Here is a 15,700-nt window from a genome sequence, read left to right on the forward strand (position 1 = left end):
TTCTAACAAAATCAAGCGGATTACAAAATGAAGAGCAGGATTTTACTTTCTGGTTTGTAGTACTGCATTTTATTCAATCTAATATATCATCTTCTCTTGTTTACCAAAATAAAAAGGTTCAACATTCTAGAATAGAAAGATCCAGGATTATGAGTGCTCACGATGACCCTCCTACTCTGATAATACTGTAGCTGCCCAATGAATGACATCTTTGAGGAACAGCAGCATCGACAGAACAGACTTTACAAGGTTACAGTGTTCGTTACAGTGCGTGGTGTCAGTGTCGGTTTGGGATCCGAAGCAGACGGGGCGACAAAAAGGTGCTAGAAAGCGAGACCATGACTGACGCAACTTTAATGGTGAGAGAGTGACGTGGTCAGATGGACGGAGGGACTCGTCTGACCAAAACCAGCAGAGATACATTCTGAGGAAAAAAAACGGTATATTTTAATCTTCTTATCATTTTTAAAATCATGTTGTCTCCCAAGTAAATGGAAAAATATACATTTAATGACTTATAAGTAAACAACAATATAAGCTATCTATGTGATTCCACTTAACAGCAATTCAGCTTTTCTTCTTTTGTGTTTTTTTTTTTGAACGTACCACAAGCCTACTGTACACACCGATATTTGAGTGAGTTTAAATGGATCTCATGGCAAGAAAAGAAAGCGTTTCGTTTGCATAACAGGTTAAAGTAAACCAGGCTACCTCTCACTGCGTGATGGACATTTGGAAGGATGCCTCGACACGAAGGTATGTCGGTGTCACATTTAGAAAAGAGGAAATAGCACCTATCGCCTATCTGAGATCGGACACATTAATGGACAACACAATCAAAGAAAGACACTTGGTAGACTAAATGGTATTGCTTGGTGGCAGTTATTTGAAATTAAAGGGGGATGACTCTTTAAAATGGAGATAGAAATAGTAAAAAAATCCTAACTCAAGGCCCACTTATTAGCTTTCTCTTATGTCGTGGTCCTCCTCAGGAGAAGGATGAGGCCGTTTGCCTGATCTCCCCGTCATATACGACCACCATAACTTAACGGAAGCTGACCCATCTCCATGGCAACTAAGTAAACACCATCTGCTGATGAAGCCTGTGGAAATTGAGAGCCCCCACCACAAAAAAAGCAAGTAAGTGGGCCTTGAGTGCAGATTGTAGATATTTTTTCCCCTCAAACTGCTGTTTCAAAGGTGCACTTTGCACTCAACGTGATGTAACAGGAATGTAGTGCGGCACGCGGCGTTGACTAAGCAGCAGTTGTTACCGGTCGTGTCTTCGGCAGAAATCACAGATGTGCACTTCATTTTCTTTTGTCCGATGAGGACACAATCACACCCTTCCACACGGCATGTGTTCAAATGTACTCGTACATCCTTATATCCTAAAGTTCATTTGAGAAAAGAAAAAAAAGAGTAAACCATCACACCAAGCTTGCTGGTTATGAGATGCATATACCGAGAAACCTTCCAAATATCGATCAAAAGGCATGGCGTTTGGCACCTTGCACCCTCCCTTGTGTGCGAGACGAGATGACCCGGTGCGCGTTTCGGATTAACAAATAGACATTTAATAAAAACACATGTTAGTCTCTTTTTCTTTTTTTATAATATTGCACATCCTAAAAGAACACGGAGGGAGATAACACGACGTCATGTGGCATGACTGTGTAAACCATATTGACTCTAACCCTGGGATCTTATATATATATTTTTTCTGCTTCTTCTTCGCAACCCGATCCACTTCAAGTATCCACGGGACCACCTCCTCCCCTCTCCTGTGAGTAGAAACTAAACAGAACAGAGAGTAGAGGGTGATGGCGTAGGTTTCTGCTGTGAGTTTAAACAGAGCAAACAGAGAGTGAGTGTCCCGGTGCAGCTGATGGCGATCCATCAGGGGGGGAGCAGTGGGACTGGAACTTGAGTTAGTAAGGGGTGGGGGGGGACAAACCGTGGTAGGCCGGAGGCAACAGTCTGGTTTCAAAGATCGGGGGGGGAAGTTGCTCACACCTGCTGCAGCATTTGGGCCCTGCAAAGAGACGTCATGCACAGCAGTTCATCCTCGGTGATAAATTCAGGGCTCGGTGGGGCCACGTGCATGCCTGAGGGTCGCTCTGACGCTCACAAACAAGAGTGTTTTTTTTTTTTAAGACTTGAAGACGTGCACGGCCCGCACCACGTACTGCCTGCAGATGGGGCACTCGCTCATCCTCTTCCCACATTTGGTGCAAGTGACCATGTGACCGCATTCCAGCAGCACACAGTCGATGATGGCGTCCATGCAGATGCGGCACAAGTTTTCATCCGTCGCCAGCTGAGCTTTGACGCCATCTGTGGATGGAGGAGAACATTTTTTTTGTTATTTTTTTCAGTTATAATATATGTAAAATGTTAATAAATACACTGATATTATTTGGAGCTATTGTTAAACATCACTGTATTGTGAAAGTATTAATAGCACAAGTGACGTCTCACTGGCTGAGGAATAATAATTAATTTACCATTCAAAACATTATTTGGCAGATTCGGGATGTTAAACTGATGGGAGCTACTTAGAGAATACATAAAGATATTTGTCCTCCAACTGATGGATTCACAATGACCGACCTGTTACTTTTTTATTGTAATTGGGTGCTACCACATAAACCACAGCAAACAGCAGCACGCTGGTTTATAAGAGTCCAATGTCTAATTGAGGGCTGATGGATATCGAGCTCCTGCTTCCTACGTCTTGATGGGAAAAAGCCAATGGAGCTGCAGCAGCCTGTCGGCAGCCCGTTCACGTCTGAAGTGGACTAATATGATCCTCGAGCCCCTTTCATGTCAACAAGAAAGCCTATAGGAAGGTGGATGTAATTACACCTGATGGAGACATGCTGCTAATGAAGTAAAACGATGGTTCATCAAGAGGTAAAAGCTCTTAGTGCATTAATGACAGGGTGAAGGTCTGTCCTTCAGAATAAAAGGAGATGACGCTCAAGAGAATCACGAGTGACAGAATGTGGAGAGACGGATGATGAAGGCGGGAGATAATGATTTAAGTGATGTGATAATATACAGGATGATAGGAAGGACCAAGTGGACACGAATGCTGCAGCATGCCTCTACTGTGCAGTATGTGTTCATGGAGGAGATGGAAAAGATGCTGTGCTTTTTACATAAAAACATCTTACCTCCAACTCCACTGTTGCAGAGAGGTGGAGGATATGCAACCACTTTATAGATAAGAACGGGCAGTAATAAAAGAAAATGTATTAGCTGGGAACAGTTGAAATCAACGTTGAAATCACAGAACAGGACGGAGCTGTAGATGTTAATGTGCTCATTAAAACCAATGTCATAGTTAAAACCTGTGAAATATGATGATAAACGATAATTACCTGCAGTTATGCTCACATTTTCCACTAAAAGAAAAGGAGAACAAATTGTATTCATTTTTTTATTATACAGAATATTGAAGGTCAAAAGGTTAAATTAAACAAAACCGAAAAAAAAAGTCAAAATCTTACTGGATTTCCTGTTCTGCTCGTTTTCTCTGTAGAGTCGATGCACTCGCTCCAGCAGCTCCCACTTCTCACAGCAGCCCGAGTAATTGACAAAGTTCCTGGCGAGGATCTCTTTCAGCTGGCGGACGGAGAGGTTTCCGATGGCCTCCTCATTGTCCAGATCAGACAGCGAGGCCCTGATCCGCCTCTGTGTCGCCGGACTGACCTACAATCCACACAGGAAACAGAGCTGTGTGTCAGTAAAGCACAGTCTGCATTCCCTGCAAGCCTCGTCAGCCCACAGCAGTCTTTGTTCTTAACACTATTTAGTCCTGCAAATGTGCAAAAAACAAAAAATAACAAGCGCACCTCCATGAAATTATCTGTGGGCTCCAGGTTCAGGAGAGATGCTGTTGGAGTATCCTCCTGCTCCTGTTTGGGTAGAAATCAACACACCGAGCTTAATCTATGTGAGTCACATGATCACACTATCACAATATATTGTGCTCCAATTAGAAATCCTAGTGTCTTCTAGCTCCATATGAAAAAAACACATAGCTCTGTGCGATCTAAGTCTTTAAATTCCAGCCGTTCAGATGCCTGACGAAAGGATGGAGATGTTTAAACTCTGACTCAGACGCTCAGTGGTTCATTATTCTCTTTGAAGGCGCGAGTCAGGAAATTGCTGGATGAAAAAGGGGGAGACAAGGGAGCTTCGGAAGAGTCTGAATCTATAGCTCCATATTATCTCAGCCAGCTTTGAAAGGAAGATATTGTCTCTTTGTCCTGTTATCTGCTCGACAAAAGGGAGCATGTGACGGGCTGAAATAAGCCGTGACCGTGTGATGTGGCGCGGGAATGCACTCTCTGTTTCTGTACCGTAAAACGAGCGCTTCGGCACATTCCAGCAGACCATTCATCTCCCTCAAATGAAGATGAGTTAATAAAGTCAGCGTTGAAGCGCGGAGATGACTTGCCCTCGCTCAGACTTCACGCTTTTTGCTCGGGCTAGACTCCTCCGAGACAGAAACTCAGCCCCGACACAAAAGAAGCGCCAATCCTCTCCGGAGCAAAACGTTCCTCTGACTCGATGTTAGCTCTCATTCAACCTCCTCAGAACATGTGAATGTGCTAGAAAGCACTCAGAGAGCGCAAGTGCTTCTGTCAAGGCGGCACAAGCTGCTAAATTTGTTATTTTAAGAATAGAAAATGTAAAATCTGCACACATGGAGAGTTAGGGCCCACGTTTCCTTTCATTTCAACGGTGCAAAAACAGAAAATGTGTCCTTTACACAGCAGAAGTGTTAATTCAATAAGTTATAATATCTTATATTTTTCTTTATCCAATAATTGTCAGGATGGTGTATCGTCCTGACTTCCTGTTTTACCTCATAGTCTCTTTCTGCGATGTGATGACTTTACTTCCTGTTTAATCTCCCTCTCGGCCCCTTGTGTTCTCCCCAATCACCTCCCCTGTCCTCGTTTACCCACCTGTGTCTCGTCTCCCAATCAGCCCCTTGTCTATTTAGTCTGTGTGTTTTCTTTGTGTCTTAGTTTGTCTGTTGTTGTCGGTTCGCCACTGTTCTGTCAGTGATGTTTGGTTTCTGCTGTTTGATTGTTCCTATTTTGGTCCCTGTTTCTGGTTTTTGACCTCCCTTAGGCTGAGGTTGTGCAAACTTTAGTTAATCAATCTTCCAGTGATTGTTTTTTGTTGGGTCTGCTTTTGGGTTCTGGAATCTTTTCCCTTTAAATCATGACAGTAATCTCATCAAACACCATTTACTTAAGGATATTTAACTGGTTATCGGTTATTTCAAGAAACAATTTGCAACAATAACAACATTGCCTGTCTTCTGTTTTGTTGCATTTAAAAGGAAGTCTTTGCAGAAACTATGTATCTAAGAAAGATAATACTGAAAACATATTTCAGATTCAAATATAGTTGGTCAGATTGCTGCATCATTTTGCGTTTTAGTGTATAGCCACACATTTACCGTTGCTTGTAAAAGCAAATAAGCCACAATAATCTGCCGGCCTCTCTGTGGAGGGATGAGAGGAGGGATGTACTGTAGTGTTTCTGTTGTCTGGTTGCAGCTGTGTGGCTGTGGGGAGATCTCAGCCTGTGTGCCTGTTACATAACAGACTCAGCCCATGTAACAGACCTAAAAAAGGCAAAGGGCTTAAGCTGCATCGCTGGCTGGTCTGAGGGCTCTGCACACACACACACACACACACACACACACACACACACACACACACACAGCTGTTTCCTTCTGTCACGTGCTCATTCTGCTGAACGTTGAACCAGCGATGCAAATCTTTTACAATATCAATGGAGGATAATTCCCCGCCCACTGATATGTAGTAGATCGTCAGGGAGAAACAGCAAATGAATGTGCAAAAGCATCACAAGACCATATTAGGAAGCAAGGCATGAAATATAATGAATGAAAGAACCTCTGAAGATATGCACCAGGGGCCATTGTTTATCAGGGAGTTGAAAGGAGGAAGTCTCCTCCTGACTTGTAAATAAGCCGATTCCACCTTTGAAATTAATTATCTGGGATAGAATGAGGACAGATGTGAAAGAAGTATGGCGTATGCAAATGAGAGAAGGTGTGCGTGGCTGCACACACACACACACACACACACACACACACACACTGAGCGTCAGCCGGGCGTCTAACCTGGCTGGTGGTCCCTGAGCTGTCACTGGGGCTGAGCACGTCTCCCTGAGAGGCGGAGAGGGCCGACTGTTCGGAGGCGGAGCGCGTGGCGGAGGGGGGGGAAGCGGCCCGCGAGTGGGGGAGGGAGTGCAGACTGTCTGTGTCATCTCCCCCTTCGTCTTCGTCCTCCTCCTCTTCATGGGTGTCCCCTTCCTCTTCCTCCTCATCCTCCTCTTCCTCCTCCTCCTCCTCTTCCTCCTCCTCCTCGTCCTCTTCCGCCACCGGCCTCGGGGTTTCCCTCGTCCCCTGATGACAGAGCACCAGGTCCACCAGGTCCTCCTTCTCCCGGCACGTGTCGGTGGAGATGTTGCGCAGCAGCAGGTACTGGCGCAGGTCTTTCACGCGGAGCTGCATGAGCCGAGGCCTCTGGAAGGCCGTGCTGCGCAGCAGGTGGCAGGTCGCGCAGCAGCGCAGGTTCTCCTGAAGCACCGAGCACAGGGCGCAGAAGCTCTTCTTACAATCACAGCAGATGTGCTGTCGGAGGGAGAAGAGAGGCGATCAGATGTGCGTTTTCCTGTTTTCAACACCAACAAATCATCATTTCTAATCAGGCCACCATGTCTGACTTCTGTCAGCATATTAAACTATTTATCCTGCATGAATAAATTAACCATCTACTGAAAATGATCGCTGATACGAGCTCTGAAAAATGGGCCAAATGATGATGCTGATGATGTACTAATGGTGAAAGGATATTGTTGAATAGGGCTGATAAGAGTCAGTGGGGATCAAGGCATGATATCATTTTGCAAAATACAAAATACATTGCTTGTTTTATGAAAATAAAACGAGCAATGTTACTTTGGGAAATGTCAATGTACGTTTTTAATCATTGAAAACATAATTGAGATAGTGAAGATAATAATCAGACATCATTAATCAATATCAGATGAATATTCATGATTTTGACCACATCCTTGTACAGCCACATAGTTAATTATGTATTCCTAGAGTCAGCGTAATCCCTTAACAAAGAGAAAACTAGAAACCAGCAGCACCTAGTTGCATCTGAAACGTGTGCTCAGTTATCTTCTGGGGACGGTAACGAAAAGAGAAACAGTCTCTTCTGTATAACTCCCGGTGATGGTTGACATTTTACAGGCGTTAAAAAAAGCATCTCCTGGTGCAGAGCCGCTGAAAGCAGGTCAGCCGTGGCTGTGAAACATTTCCTTATCACTTGTGCACAAATGTGCTCTGGCCCACCAGAAGCCCATTTGCACGGCAACGGATACTCCCTCTTCAATCGCGTGTTGTTAATCCTGCGGCGCTTTATTTTTCACGCTATGAAAAAAATATCACGCTGACACACAAACGTGCGGGTGACCAGGGAGTTGCCCTGCCGTCAGTAAAGGCGACTGGTGTGTGGATGACGATAGTGCGATCTGAAGCGGCGAGGGAGCTTTTTTTTTTTCTGTCTGTGGCTGCCAGAGACAGATACACTCTGCCTTCGAACCCTGACATGTTCAGCTGTGCAAAGACTCTGCAAATGCCAGGATGAATATGAATGGGTGCATGTTCTTAAAGGAACATGCCAGTGATTTTGCCTTTTTTTTCTCCTCAGTGGTGGCCGACCATTTTCCAAAAGGCAACTTACAAATTCAAACGGTGGTGGATGAACTGCTTTTTTTAATTAAATGACCAATTCAATGCTGATGTATTATTATACTGGATATTACATTAAAAGTTTGTTACTATAGATGCTCTTTAATCATCCACCATCCAACCACTTCCACAGCTCTCGCTCACCTTGCGTCTGAAGACGGAGAAGGCCAGTCCGCAGGCCTTGCACAGCTGTCCGGCGCTCCCTGAGCTGGTGGGGGGGTAGGTGGAGTACCCGGCACTGGGGGCGAAGCGGAAGGGCCCCGTCCCCGCTCCGAACCCCGGCTGCTGTGCCCGCACCGTGCCCGTGCCCATCACCTCGTTCAGCAGCCCGCAGCATGACGCCCACATGGACGATGCCCCCGCCTACGGAGTGCACACAAACTTTTAGAGAAATCCAACATTCTGGATGACTTTTAGTTTAGATGACTTCTTAAAGCATCTCTCGGGCATCAATGTATAGAAGTCTGTTGTTCTGGTGAAGGCTTCCTATTCTATCTGCCCTGTATTCAGACTCTCACCTCACAGTCCAGTCTGTTGGCAGCAAACATGTGACGTGCTATGAATAATTATGTCTTGTGCATCATTTTCAACATATTTCCCCGAAAAACAAACACCTTTTTCTCTCATTCGGTGTCATGACGGGAGCGATGGAGAGTCCAGGGAGAGAATGAGAGAGGAGTGGGAGACGGTGGGGAGCACATTATTGAGAGTGCTCAGTAAGAGTCTTTGAGGTTAGAGATAATTAGACGGAAGTAGATTCTGAGAGCTCCTATTAATGACAATCTCCCAACACAGCTGCCAGTTATAGTTCTCAGGCGCTGCATTATTTCATACAATTTGATAAACAAATGATAGAGGAAGCGCATGCGTTAGGAGTCTGAAATCAAACGTAGAGTTGATGCATGTCGGATGTGCTTTTTGACCACAATGCGGGCCAAACACTGGGAGCAAAGATGGCGTGATGGGAGCCCTGGCTCCTTGGAGCATACTGATGAGAGGAGGGAGGAGGGGAGGAGAGAAAGGAGAGAATATGTCTTCTGTTGTTCCCCAGCTTGCATAATCAATAGCTGACATGAGCATAATGTGAGCCCTCTGTGGTTCCCGGCCTCGACGCGGGGAAACAATGGGATTCACGAGGTCCTGCGACGTTGGCGTCTTAAGGCAGCGCTCTGCCACGACTTGTCACAAACACCCTGTGATCCGAGCTCACCCATCTGCTCAGGGACTCGTTACGTAATCTCAGGAACGAGGCACTTTATGTGGAGTCACGGCAAGACGGAGGAAGCCCCGCTGCAGCGAGGCGGTCGGGGGAGACGTTTAAAGGTCGAAGCGGTCGTTAAAACTGCAAATGTAGAACGGTTTGTCCAGGTTGCATCATTAAACGGCTTGTTTTGTCTAAAAGCTGATATTATTACGGCGACATTTTTTGGCTTTCTTCATAAAATGGTAACAATTAACATAAAAAAACAATTCTGTAATGTTCCAGCACTAATATTATGTGACTTTTGCTTGCTTTATCATGAGATACTCGTGAAGATTTATGTGCACAGTGAAACCACGATGCATAACAACTTGGATTGTTTGCCCGTGGCGTCGACTTGACCCGATGTCCATCTGACTAAAAAGTCCACCAAGTTGGATGCAGCCTCTCTCACGGGGGGAGTGAAGCCACTAAAAGGAATGCTTACTGCCTTCTCCGCTGCAGTCTGACCATGAAATCGCTCTTATCTGGCTTCGAGCCAGCAGCACGAGTTCCCTCTGTCACTTCAATTAGCACAGTGTAAGCTCTGCAGGCAGGGAGTCCCGAACAAACAAGCGAACAACAGCAAACGTCACACGTGATGCACTGTTTTGGTTTTCTTGTATCGCTCACGTCGTCACTACGGCTCAAATAGACCTCTGGGAACTTATTTTGTGTTATTCTGATCACATTCGGGTGAGCTGGAGTCCCAGGTCTGGAGCCAATTATTGAGATATTTCACACCACTGGATCCTCGACACCAAATTAGGTCAGCAAACAACCCCGCCCAAACAAACACATTTAAAGACAGAGTGGGGGGAAGCAGCACAAAAAAGTGACTCATATTTAAATGGAAATACCAGAAAAGGGAGAGAAATCAGCGATGTCCAGGCCTTGTGTGCTGCAGTGATATGACCTCCATAAAATTAGTTTTTTGCAGATCAAAAGCTCAAAATCGGCATCGGCGCGGACCAGTACGGCCACGTGGGACGGGAGCCTAGATGGAGCCTAAATGGGTCATGTGGAGACCGGAGTGTTTCACTGAAAGCCAGAGAGAAACCAAAGGGACTTTTATCCATTTACTGATTCACCTACTGCTGCAAAGTTTGAGTTCATTGAGCGAATAACAACAATGACGACGTGAAGCAAGCCGATGTTACACATGTAGTTCAGTTTACTCATAATGACGAGTATCCCTTTAAGCATGAACCGAACATATGTGTGGATGACGGACCAAATCTCAATCAGGGCTTATATAACTTCATGTCATGACGGAGATGCACATCTGGACATTGAATCGAGATGGGAGTGTTTTATGGTTAATCCAAAGAATTTAACACCTGGAAAAATGAAGATACTTCATCACATTGATGCAGAAAAACATCCTGTACTGACTTGGTCTGTGGATCGTTCCATCTGTATGAAAGGTGTGACACAATCTCTGATCAACTCATGGTAAATGTGATCATATTGTTCGTCTCTAGTCTTCCATTTTCAAGTACACTAAACACAAGGTGGTTTTCAGTGTAAAAAACACTCAATGTCACTCAATATCTTTCCATCATCCTCTCTCCCTCTCTCTCTCTCTCTTGCATTTCATTTCCTCTTCCTCCCTGCTGAACCCCCCCCCCCCCCCCTCCCTTTTTTCCTCCTCTTCCATCAACTAGAAATGTCACTCCCACCGTGAAAACCGGAGTGTGATGTCGCCACTGAGAAATAAACTCATAACCGTCCTTCGTTACTCTGTCAGAATACGATGTTCTATTTCGTCTTTATGAGGCATCGCTCAAACTGATGCCGGCTGATGTCTGCCGGAGCCTGCCGATCCAGTGGAGTCTGGAGAGAGATACGCAGAGAAAAGTTTGCATTTGTGTCTGCCAAAATAATTGATTTATACAGTTGATTCCAAAGGCAGGGGAGGATTTAGCCTGGAGAATATGTTTGGTGCAGGAATATAACCAGATATAGACTGCTGCAGAGATTTTCCTGCCATAACGAACCATGACTGGACTATTTCACAATCAGCGCCAGAAACCCGCTGCTCCCTCTGGACTCCCTTTATAGCTTCAGACTTCTTCACCTACTTTAAAAGTCCACCAATAGTGAGTTCAGTCTTATTAGGGATGATCTTCTGCGCTACGTCACGGTTACGCCTCATAATTCCTCAGATTTGTGAGTATTTGCACCAACGATGGATTGAAAAAGCTCATGGAAATGGAACGAGGATATTGATTGAATTCACGTGTCATATAGGCCAAGTCATCCCTGATTAAACCGGCATCGATATCAACGACTGCGGTCCCGTTTTTGAGATGTATGCTTACACAATTCAGCCGCCCGTTCAGGGAGAGAAAAGCTGCTTTTCAATATAAACCCAGATTAGTCAATAAAACATCAAGTCCCCTTTGTTTTTCCTGTGACACGGGGAACGCCGTCCACCAGGAGTTAAGAGCATACTCTTGACAAACCGTATTGAAGTGCTTGACAGCGTTTGACATTGAGGTTTTTGCAGAAAAAATATTCTTTTAGTACCGAAAAATGAATCATTCATTGTGAAGAATGCTTCTGTGTTAGCGAGCAGCAGAGAAAGAGTGTCCTCTGTGACTGCTGGCATGTTTATTCTACTCACTACCATCAGATGAGTCATGCATTAGTACTACTTTCACCAATCCTGAATTTTTCACCCACTAAAAAATGTTTGAATGCAATAATCAGATTTTATGAGATCCCATCGGTTTTATATGTAACTAAATAAAAAGTAACTGTGGCTTTTATTCTTTATGTGCAGTGGAGTTTACCAAATGAGATGTTTTTTTTTCTTTTGGAGTATTATGCAAGCCATAACTATAGATGTTTATGAAGTCATAACATCCCCTCCCTGCAATTAATGCTGAATTATAACCTTGACGGATGTTAGCAAACCTCTAAATCATACAGTTTATTATAAAAGGGAGGTTTGGTGGAACTTGTATGCACAAATAAAAACACAACAGGCCTGTATAAACGTTCTCCTCCCTTAATATTTGGTGACATTTAGATATAAAAAAGAGCCCACCTGCACACCCAGAGCTGAGTAGTTGGCTGTTTAGCTTGCAGCAGCTGCTTGGGGAAACCCTCCAGCCTGGCACACAAATCACAATACTTCACTATGAAAATGGAGCGGAGGAAAGGTCTCACGGTATATAAATAGCGCTGCGTTCAAAACAGTGCTTACGTTAAGTATTTGGCAGTAAATGCACTAAGTTACTTAAGCAATAACAAAGCAAAAAAAATAGAGACATCCACTTCTAACAGTCAGCTTCAATAAGAAGCATCCGATCAGCTACAGGATGACTGCAGTGATGAGATATTCTTCATCTTGTGTGTGTGTTTGTGTGCAGAATAGGCTACTAATGATGATGATGGTGGTGATGATGGTGATGATGGCTGGCCCAGTCCTGCCTCCGCCTCACCTCTCACCGAGACAGTCACCACCGACCTTCCACCACCAGAGCACCAATGACATCATCGCCATCATCTTCATCATCATCATCCGTCCTGAGCCTGCCAGACAGCATCATCACCCCTTTCCTTTCTGTGCTGCAGCCTGCCTCTGCCACACACACACACACACACACACACACACACACACACACAGAGAGAGAGAGAGAGAGAGAGAGAGAGAGAGAGAGAGAGAGAGAGAGAGAGAGAGAGAGAGGGGGAGACACCTGACACAGCACGGACCTGAGAGGTGAATCTCTCTCTCTCTCTCTCTCTCTCTCTCTCTCTCTCTCTCTCTCTCTCTCTCTCTCTCTCTCTCTACCTCTCTCTCCCAAACATCCCCGCACCAGTCACTCGCGGACCGCAGTCTCTATCTCATTAGACCGGATTAAAAGCCTGGCGATGAATGGACGCCGCTCCAGCGGCTTTAGTCCACTGAACTATCACAAGGGGGGTCAAAGCAGACTCATAAAACCGGCCTACTGTGTATCAGGATGAATGGAGATGCGGGGAAAGCATCTCCATGCTCGCCAGCTCGCCGGGAGAATTAAAAAAAGAGCCCCCCTACATATCCGGCAGTCAAGTCAAAATCAAACACCGAATGGTGCATTCAAAGCCTGTCGGGTGTCATGACATCCAAGTGCAGGCAAATGCAATAAGTGACATTAGGATGGAGGTATTCCCTGCCTGTCGGTGCAGCATCGCGCCCCGAATCACACGGGAATCTGCACCGCGAAGTGAATCCGGGGACCCGCGGGTCGATCACGTACCTTCATTGCGCCTCCCGATTGAGGAATTTGCCGAGTAATGTCAGAACGACGACCATTGCAAACGCACGGCGAGTCAAACCATTACGTCTTCCCTCTCTCGGCCGCCTGTGTGTGTGGAGTAAAGGCATAACGTAATGGCACAAGAGAGCCGCAGCCAACCACAGAGCGCACACGGCCGCTGGTATCTTTAGCAGCCAATCCGCCCGAACACATCGGCGGAGGGGGCGTTCAGGTGCCGCGCGTACAGACGCGCGCGCCCGCTCGCGTGTGTGTGTGTGTGAGCCCGACAGACGCATCATGCTATTTCCACAGCTTCGGTTTATTCCAGTGAATTTGCTCATAGGATGAATGGCCTCGTCAGACTTTGAATCTATATTTGTAATCAAAGTATTATATTTTTGTTAATTATAGGTTACTAAAATTTACTGCACTATTTATTTGCTGTGTGTGTGTGTGTGTGTGTGTGTGTGTGTGTGTGTGTTTTATTATAATTTTTTTTTTAATAAATCAACGTTTGCATTTTTGTTCATGCTCTTACAGGGACAAAACCTCACATCATCCTCATGTTATTTCTGCTTTGTACCAAAAATAAATGCGTCCACAATCTTATTTACCACCACATCTATAGCCTGTGTGCGCGTGTGTGTGCGTGCGTGCCTGTGACTGTCACTGTAAGCGCGTGCATGCGCCCACATGGCTGCCGTCTGCAGTAAAGAGATTAGAAAGGGGGTTTTCGTACATTAGATGTCCGGTACTGCTTTGAGCCCACAGGGGGCAGCAGATAGCGGTGCCTCCATCATTATTATTATTCAGACGTAACTGAGCCACAGGGAGGAAGGCTGCTGATGCTGTTCGTTGTGTTCTTACTGTGTAATACAGCCTTAATCATACGCAACCTATAAGTTATACAGCAGAAGGGCATAAAAAAAGTGCCTTTAAGGTGTCTGTCTGAGGAAACACAATCATTTAAGTATTACGCTGCAGTATCTTTAAACTCTACATTAAACAGTGACCCTACTATGTTGATTTTATTTCACACAACCGCATTAAAAGATCTGTGGAGGCCCCTCGGGCCAACAGTGACACACTTTAGAGCTTCAGACTTGGCCTGAATTTTTTCTTCCACAGTGTTCAAACTTCAAAGTTGTATCAGACGATGGAAATTGTACAAACTTTTTTCTCACATTTAAAAAAAAAGAGAAAATATCAGCAGGGTATAGGCCTATGCAGACGCTTTGCTTTTATCTGAACAGGTTTTGACGTATTCATCTCTGACATTTCTGTCCCAAATGCAATGACAGTGAATCAAATTATGTTTGTGGTACAAGCGGCGCTTAAAAAATAAATAAATAAATAAATAAATAAATAAAAGCAATTTTTCTTCTTCCAGAAACTGTGTCCCCATTTCTCCAGATAATCCACAGAGTTTAATGCCAACAGTGTTCACAGAGACCATGTCTTCAGTAGAAATCAGATCCGGTGAAAGCTGTCAACGAATAATCTATAACTGGGACATTGTTTCCCAAAAGATAGCTTGCTGCTGATTTTGAGTGTTATTTGATCCTATGAGCTCTACATGAAATCCTTTAACCTTAGCGTTTCCTTCCATTTAACCAGACTTTAAGAATCTATATGAAAGTGAAGTAGAAACATAATAGCATTCATGTTTAGGAAACTGTGTGATCATTATTTTGGGGACAAATACAGAACGATCAAAGTGTTCTCTAAAGCTGTTGGTGGTTTGGTTTGTGATGCACTCTCACACACACACGCTGTCTCATTTGCATCGACTCACATTTATTCTGCGGACGCTGACCTTGGCATAACCTCCAAAAAAGAAGAGGAAGAGAAATGTATCCCCAATATAAACAGCGAGCATAAACATCTGTCTCACCAAAAAGAAGTGCGACCACCGGGCCTGTTTATCTGATGTCTCCTGGTCGTCTCCCGTATCCTGTTTCCTGTCCAGTCTTGACTGGATTTGGAGAATTTTCCTGCACATTTGTTTGTTATTTGTTCAGCTATGCAGACAACGTTTTACTTTCCTCTCAGGCTTGTTAACACTTCTGTTTATGTAGTCTGTGGTCACGTTTTAAAATGTATAAAAGGTTCTGTTTGTAATAATAATGATAATAATTTGTGCCTGATTGATCTGATTAATGGACCGCCAAAGTGCTTCATGAGAGATATGAGAGCGGCCGCGATGCTCTGTTCTCACATGTTCAGCCTATTGCACAACTCAGCTGGAATATCATCAACTTCACTCCGCTTCAAGTATGCATTTTCTGACCCCAACCGTGGGGGTTTGTTGAGAATGATTCAGGATCCCCCGCACTTCTGGGGGCGGCTTACGGTCAGTGACTTCACAAACTAACTTTTGGATGAGAAACA

The 15,700-nt window shown here is 44.7% G+C and overlaps 1 protein-coding gene across 3 annotated transcripts; it reads right to left on the minus strand.

Moving 5' to 3' along the window:
- Positions 1-337: 337 nt before the first annotated feature.
- On the minus strand, positions 338-13,471 carry rnf34b (ring finger protein 34b). 3 transcript variants are annotated; one of them, XM_084036051.1, is made up of 9 exons: positions 13,310-13,471; positions 12,115-12,180; positions 7,964-8,182; positions 6,179-6,691; positions 3,861-3,923; positions 3,516-3,717; positions 3,387-3,410; positions 3,180-3,221; positions 338-2,337 (listed from the first exon to the last, which is right to left on the minus strand). In XM_084036051.1, the coding sequence occupies exons 3-9, from the start codon at positions 8,165-8,167 to the stop codon at positions 2,153-2,155; spliced, it is 1,233 nt and encodes a 410-aa protein (XP_083892177.1). In that variant the 5' UTR covers positions 8,168-8,182; positions 12,115-12,180; positions 13,310-13,471; the 3' UTR covers positions 338-2,152. The 3 variants fall into 3 exon arrangements, with proteins under 3 accessions (XP_083892177.1, XP_083892176.1, XP_083892178.1); XM_084036050.1 differs by lacking the exon at positions 12,115-12,180 and having other exon boundaries at positions 13,310-13,470; XM_084036052.1 differs by lacking the exons at positions 3,180-3,221; positions 12,115-12,180 and having other exon boundaries at positions 13,310-13,470.
- Between the last annotated feature and the right edge of the window lie 2,229 nt (positions 13,472-15,700).

Source organism: Eutrigla gurnardus (genome assembly GCF_963514095.1).
Source record: "Eutrigla gurnardus genome assembly, chromosome: 19".
NCBI classification, from domain to species: Eukaryota; Metazoa; Chordata; class Actinopteri; order Perciformes; family Triglidae; genus Eutrigla; species Eutrigla gurnardus.

Coding starts and splice junctions, on each gene's coding strand:
- rnf34b (XM_084036050.1), bottom strand. Junction 3,924..6,178: donor GCTCAGGGACCACCAGCCAG/GTTAGACGCCCG, acceptor CTACCCAAACAG/GAGCAGGAGGATACTCCAAC. Junction 3,222..3,386: donor AAATGTGAGCATAACTGCAG/GTAATTATCGTT, acceptor TTATCTATAAAG/TGGTTGCATATCCTCCACCT.